The sequence below is a fragment of the Accipiter gentilis genome, chromosome 9 (assembly GCF_929443795.1).
Source record: "Accipiter gentilis chromosome 9, bAccGen1.1, whole genome shotgun sequence".
Lineage (NCBI taxonomy): Eukaryota > Metazoa > Chordata > Aves > Accipitriformes > Accipitridae > Astur > Astur gentilis.
Window position 1 is genome coordinate 40,306,110 of NC_064888.1, and position 7,374 is coordinate 40,313,483.

Here is a 7,374-nt window from a genome sequence, read left to right on the forward strand (position 1 = left end):
TTAAATAGATTTGTCCTTAGATCTAGATGTTATAAAAACTTGTGTGAATCTTAATCTAAAACAAATGGAAAGACTTCTAGGTATTTCTTGATTGTTAATTCAAGAATGGTGAAAAAAGGGACAAATATTTACTGGTAGCCCGCACTAATTTTTGCTGCAGCAAAGACAGATGAGTTCTAAACTTAAGCAAAACCTCCAAAACCACCTCCCACCCCCCCACGCCCCCCCCCCCCCGGTCCCAGATTTCCAATTTAGCGTTGCCTTTCCATCTCCATGGATGTTGAAGGAGAAGTGAAGTGCCTTGTTTTGCTGCAGCGTCTGTTCCTAACTTACTGGCAGCAGCTGTACTATGAAAGGTTGCTATGCTACATGTGCACTTAAGTTTATGCGTGGCTATTTTTAAACTGTCACAAGGTAAGGCATGCTTTTGCTTAAGTTGTCTTGCAGCAGTACACACCAAGAATTATTTATGTTCCTAGAAGAAAGGAGTTCTAGTTTTATTTTGAGACTTCATGCACCTCAAGCAAATTACTGTCTTTATTGCTAAAAATGGTGGGGAGAAAAAGTGCAGTTTCTTTCAGAATCTGTGACATCAGTAATTTGTTGTATCCTAGCGAAATAGCATCAGCTTTTCAGTGTTTGGGGATTTTTTTTGTTGTGGTTTTTTCTTTTTTTGAGACGAGATATGCATAATTGATATGGGTTAATTTAATCTATTAATACAATGTTTATGAGAAGTCCCACTGTCTCTGGAATGGGCTCCATACTTAGGTGCCGAATAACATTTAGTGCAGTAAGTTCTTTTAATAACAAGTTTTGTAAGCAGATGGTGGACTTTTTGTTCTGGTAAAAATAGACATCTGACTGTAGCTTTTATTTCTGTGATGCAGAATCTCTTTTTTTTTTTATAATATTTTTTATTTTTAAGAAGAGTTACTGAACGTAACATACTACTTTTCTAACTTTTTTTGTTCATCACTATATTATAGACCATAGATTTTAAGGGAATGGTAATGTGGTATTGGTTGTAATTGTAATGGCTTTTATGTCTAAACTTGTACAATTCCGGAGATACTTGACTGATCTCGTGTTAACCTAATAATAATTAGCTGTACTGAAAAGCGTGACCTCTATTAGTGTAGACCAAACCAAGTACGTGTTAAATGCTTGTTAATGTACTGCTGTTACTCTGTTTAGCCAAAAGCAAAAGGTTTGTATCAAAATTCTTTTTTTGTTGAACATTACAGTTCTGAGTCTTACCCTTTGTTTTAATTTGTTGTAGGTGTGTATTTGCCTTTGTTATGGGAACAGAGTTTTTGTTGGAAAAGTCCTATTGCTCTGGGCTACACAAGGGGCCATTTCTCTGCTCTGGTTGCCATGGAGAACGATGGTTATGGCAATCGAGGTGCTGGTGCTAACTTGAACACTGATGATGATGTTACTGTTACTTTTCTACCGTTGGTGGATAGCGAGAGGAAATTATTGCACATTCACTTCCTTTCTGCTCAAGAGGTAAGAAATAGCTGTGTAGCTGGTAGCCCTTGTCGCAGCTGCTTATTTAAGCTGTGGCCTCAGCAATCTCTGTCGCCCCATGTTTTTGCAGTTCAAGGAATTATAGGGAATGTGCTGTTCTGTTTAATTAATACTGCTCCCTTCCCTATCATTTGAGGTGATGCTGAAAGGTATTTTCCCACAAATTTGATGCTTATTTATTGCTCTGTAAATTGAATGTAACTTCACTGTGCATGCGAATACAAACATACTTTGAAAAGGACCCAGAAATAAGGATTCTGACACTAACAGGAGACTGAAATATGCCTTTTTTTTTTTTTGAGGGTGCAACATAAATATTAGCCAGTAGTTACAGCATGCTCTACCTCTTTTCTAATGAAGCTCAACTTGTTCCTTCTTTAATAACTGTGATAAAGACGGGGAACAATTTCAGTAAAGTGTGTACATGTGGGAAGGGAGGGTTGGAAAACCTGAAGTAATTGCAACAAAGTGAACATTCTGTAGATAAAGCCTATGGTTTTTCTCCTTTAAGTCTAGCGAGGGATATTTTTTCAGCAAGTCACAACATTTGTTATGTCTGACAAGAAGAAGTGTTTCATGTCAAGAACTGCTAGACTCCTAAAAACTGCTTTGTAAAGCTAGAAGGCTCTTTATCCTCCTTATATATGGTGCCTACCATAAATAATTAGTTGCCCACAGATAACTGAAATATTGGAAGGCTATTTTGGTAATGCACCTCTGAAAAACTTAGAAGGGAAGAATAGCTGAAGAATATTGCCAGAGCCTTCAAATTCTGGCTGGAAATGCAGTGTGCAGCAGTTCGGCTTTCGGAGGCTCCCAGCTGTGGTGAAGTAGTACGCTAACTCTGCCTCGTTCTCAAGCTGTTTTCTCTTCCCCCAAAGATAGGTAACGAGGAGCAGCAAGAAAAGCTGCTTCGGGAATGGCTGGACTGCTGTGTGACAGAAGGAGGGGTTCTCGTTGCCATGCAGAAAAGCTCTCGTAGGCGCAATCATCCGCTGGTCACCCAGATGGTAGAGAAATGGCTCGATCGCTACAGACAGATCCGCCCTTGTACATCCCTTTCCGATGGTGAGGAAGATGAGGATGATGATGACGAATGATGATGAAGAAATTGAAAAGAAAATTACCAGCGCAGAGTGTCTGACCCGGAGTTAGCGTTCTGCTTTAGCAGTTCGTTGTGGAACGACCCAATTCTAGGGGAAATGTGCTGTAAAGGATTTTTCTAACCAGCATGGAGAGAGGCTAGAAGCTCATCTGCTGTGTGAAGAGAGCAAAATGGGCTGGACTACCGTTTGTATAAAAACAAAGAAAAAGAAACAAAAAACAGCTAATTTTATTATCAAGACAGAAAAAAACCCATTTTTCTTTCTGATTGTAAATCTGTCTATAAATGTACCGCATGTGGTTGTGTAAGAGGTTGTGTAATAGGAAAAGTATACCAGCATCTTAATTATTGCAAAGAAATTTTTCAAATAAGGGCACTTACGAAAGCACACGTTAGATGGATATCTCTTCCCTCCGAGATTCTTTTACAGTAGAACTTTGGTATTCTGCATCACCTTTTAGATACTCTGATACATTTCCGTGAAAGGCCCTTTTATGTGAAATCTCACTAGTGCCCAGGTCAGATTCAGGTTTTTTTTGTTTGCACAAAATATCCACAGCAAGTCATAAGCAAAAATACGTTCATTATTTCACTAATATTTTAGTTACTGCTGTGCCCATATAATAAAATCTAAACTCTACGGAACAAACTGGAAGAGAAGCTAAATTTTTCATGGAGTGAAATGATTTGTTTCCTGAAAAAGTGTTTTGGGTTTTTTGTTTGTTTGTTTTTAAATTTTTTTCTTCTAATAGTTAATAGATTCCTTTCAGTATACATAAGAATATTTATTCAGAGAAGTGACCTAAAATATAGGGATTTTATTCCAGTGAGCATATACTAAACAAAATTGTGTGAAATTTGAGAACTCAGACATGATTGAGAATTTCATATTGTGAGAACTCCGTCTTGCTGTGATACAAACCGTGTATCATTTTATCATTTTTTCTTTCATCAACTTAAACATTGCTGCAAATGAAAAAACACCTTTTTAAAGGGTTACTCCTCGGTCATTAAATCTAGTGAGAATACACTTGGCAGTTCTAATTAAAAAGAAGAATCTATGCTAAAGTTGTTTTTAAAAGCACTGTGTTATATATTTCTCAGTATGTAAACCTGGGAATTTCTTGCATGTTGATTGATGTGGCCATACTTAAACTTATGTAAGTTCCTAAGATTGTAAGTTCAGAGTATATTCTCCAGTAGAAATTTTATTATATTTGATAACTTTAGCCATGTAACCTGTAATGGATAAAGTTTATCTAAAAATCTCACTTAAACACTAAAGGTTAATGCCAGTTTTTACCTATACAGTGCAATTCAGGTTGTCTGGAAAAGCACTTTTGATCGTGTGGTGGTTGAATAAGGAATCTTGCAGTAGATGAAATTGTTTTAATTAGAAGTTGGAAAGAAGCCCCATAGCACATATTTTTATGTAGTTCAGAGCTATGGAAACCCTGAGGAACTTGCTGCTTTTTCTTCCAAATGCTGCTTAGATGGTGTTGAAATGTGCACAACTCCTACATAAACATGGTGACGACACCAAAAGTATAGAAATAATGAAGTACTGTATTAACTTAGCAATTTTCCCATCACAGATTCCGTTGAGGTTTATTATGAAATGTCTTCACCTTTTTTTGGCCATTAGATCTCCTCTGATTGGTGCATGCGCAAATTTTCAGGTAAAAGAATGCATGCTTATCTGCAATGTACGTATGATTTACCTGAACTAAATAGGCAAACCGCAGATACTAAAGAGGTTCTTCACAAGCATATGCTTCTGTTTCAAGTTTGCTTTCTAAGTCAGTTGTGGTTTTTTTGTTTTTTGGGGGTTTTTTTTGGTCCTTTTTCTTACCTTGCAGTGTAATCCTTTCACACCTCATCTAGCTGAGGGTGTAAAGCTTTTCTGTCAGGGAACTGAATGCAGAGGAAGCTGGGATGAGAATTTCCATCGTCCGAGCTGGCCTGCACCGTGTGCTTGGTGGCATCACTTATCTGTCGTGGTGTAGCCCAGTACACTTCTGGAGGTCCTTCTTGCTCAGGACTGAGTATGCCAGGTTTAGAAGTTCTCGTTCAGTGGCCAGATTGCTGTAAATTCAGATCCTAGCTTACCCAGGATCGGCTTCCCTGTGCAGAGCGCCATTCAAATGGACAGAAAGGATAAGCTTCTCCCTTCAGTGGGCTACTTGAAGGGGTGTGCAAAATGCTGTGCAGAATTTTAACATCTCCCCCCACCCCCCTTTGCTTTCTGCAGTACTGTTCTGTTGGAGGAAGTAAAGCTTCCTCGTAACATGGGGAGAATAACCAATGTGAAAGTCTACCTTGAGCCAAATTCGACGAGCACGCCTTTCCTCCTCTCCCGTTGCTGTCCGCGGGCAGCCTGTGTTGTGGCCCGACCATCCCCGTCCCCAGCCAGCACTTCACCATAGCAAGTGGAAGTTCACCGTGCAGTCAGTTCAGCTGTTTTTCAAAAGCATGCACCGTGCTCTCTGATATTTATCTAGTTCTGGTATGAGAGGGCAGTCCTGGTACTCCAGAGCTCTTGGCTTTCCTGATCATTATTGTTTTTGTTCCGATGTGCTGTAAAATGGTATGTTCAGGTTAACACGCTTCACAGGTCATTTTGGAACTGGTGAAGTATCTTTTTCAGAATCAAAGTAATCCAAACCTCATGTACCTGTAGATTAAAGAGATGCAAACCCCTGCTTTGTGCTAGCACAGTGGTCAGTGTATGTTAATGGGTACTCTCCTTGAACTACATACTTGAAAGTTTACAAATACTGAGATTAATTTGCAAATGCTACCTTGCAGCTTGTCAGCAAGTTCTGCTCTTTTAGCCAAGTATATATATAAAATTGGGTTTCTCAGTGTTATTTTCCTCATATTATTGCTTGCAGCAGCACATGCTTTCCTAGCACAGAACTTGGCTTTTCCATTGCTACCTCCTTTACATCTGGTTGTTTTTTCTGGTTTTATTTATGAATTCCTCAGTGAAAATCCCTGTATTTCTTTTGTTTTTAATATATTAAAATTTAGTAATTCTGGATTCTTCCAAAGTTCTGCTGCATGGCTTATGGCAAATATTACTAGACTGCGTTTACTCCATTAACAAAATCGGTTTGCGTGCGTTTAGAGACCCTTATTTAATTTCTGCTTTTCCTTTTTCCCCCCTTTTGTTCAGTAACTTCCCTTAACCCCCCCCCCCCTTTTTTTTTTTTTAGGTTTCATTTAGTGTCTGTCACCTTCAAGCTGCTTGTTTTAAGCTGCTCTGATATCCGTCATCAATGGAGAGACTCCCTGCCTGCTGTCCTTGAGCATGACAACAGTAGTACGGCTGTCAGCAAAGTAACGGCACAAATCCTGAGCAGCAACTGTTTATCTCCCGTTTCTTTGCCCAATAATTTTCCCTTTGAGAGTTGCAGCGTGCCGCTTCCCGGTACTTCGGTGTATCTTAATTGCGATGATACTCTTCCCTTTCCGCTTCCATGGGTCGTCTCTTTGCACATTTCACTGGTGATTGCACCGCAGGCGCTTGAAACCCAACCACGGAGGGGAACTCCCAAAACTGCAGTCTTACCAAAACACGTCCTTTAGTTTGTAACCCTCGGGATCTCTTAATTTCTACTCTCGTTGAGCTTGTAGCACTTCAGTAGAAGCTGTCTGCCTATGTTTGCATCCGTCCTTAGGTTTTGGTTGAGAGGGAGGTTGGGTGTTGGATGAAAACTACAGCATCTGCTGTTCCCCATGGGGTCCGAGCTAAGCCTCTCGCTGTCCTGGTGCGGAGTCCACTGCTGGCGGCGGATGCCCGAGGAACCACCGGCACACGAGATCCTGCGAGACAGGGAAGTACTTGCACCCATCTGGGATGCAACTGCTTATTTAAAAACCAATCACAGTACCAGAGCTAGTTTATTTTTAAAACAACTCTAAACCTTAACACCAATTAAATGTGTTCCTCTTGGTTTTTACCATCGTTTCAGTGTTTCCCAAATACCTTCTCTGTAACTAAACTGTTTTATCATCCTGGTTTCTTGTGGTGTTCATGGATAATCACTGGCGTGCTATGTTGATCACTGACAAAGAGTGGTCACTCATCTATGAAAGGTGACCTCTTTTTTTAACATGTTTGAAGCTGGTAACTAGTTTTCAGTTTAATTTAAAGCAAACAAAAATACAGAGTTTTGTAACCTAGACACTTTTTGGTTTCACCTTTTTTCAAGTCCCTTTCCAGACCCAGCTCTTTGCCCCATCTAATGCCGCATGTGCTGGCACTCTTTGACACAATGTGAAAGACAGGGTGGAAACGGAAGAACGGGCCTCTTGTCTAGCGAGGCTTGAGGCTGCTGGCACCTCTCACACGTTTTCAGTACTTTATTCCCTAGCGCTTTGTTAATGCTTCATTTCTCGAGTATGTACAAAAAAATGTTGAGGTGTAGCTGCTTTCATAGCTTAACAGAAACCGTAGTCATCTTTTTCCACCTAGACTGCATAGGATGTCCCATTTGACTTTAAATATTCACAAATTACAGTTTATGGACAGCACCACCTGAAAGTCTGGATAGGAAACTAAATTCAGCAAGCATTTCCCCAGCAGTGCAACTTAAAAACTCACCCGCGCTTGGCAAGCTTGCACCGAGTTTCTCAAAGCCGGCTGCAGGAAGCCAAGGACAGCTCCTCGGCCGGTGCCAATCCTGGCGCTCTCAGTGTCACCGTCCTGCGGACCGTGATGGGACCAGGTC

The 7,374-nt window shown here is 40.2% G+C and overlaps 1 protein-coding gene across 3 annotated transcripts in view; it reads left to right on the top strand.

Annotated features, from left to right (window-relative positions):
* Positions 1 to 5,681, top strand: part of ZRANB1 (zinc finger RANBP2-type containing 1) — a 47,116-nt gene extending 41,435 nt beyond the window's left edge. For all 3 annotated transcript variants that reach the window (XM_049809960.1, XM_049809959.1, XM_049809958.1), the window contains 2 exons: positions 1,283 to 1,512; positions 2,415 to 5,681. In XM_049809960.1, the coding sequence (XP_049665917.1) occupies positions 1,283 to 1,512; positions 2,415 to 2,633 (449 nt within the window). In that variant the 3' untranslated portion in view covers positions 2,634 to 5,681. The remainder of the gene's footprint in view (positions 1 to 1,282; positions 1,513 to 2,414) is intronic.
* Positions 5,682 to 7,374: the final 1,693 nt, after the last annotated feature.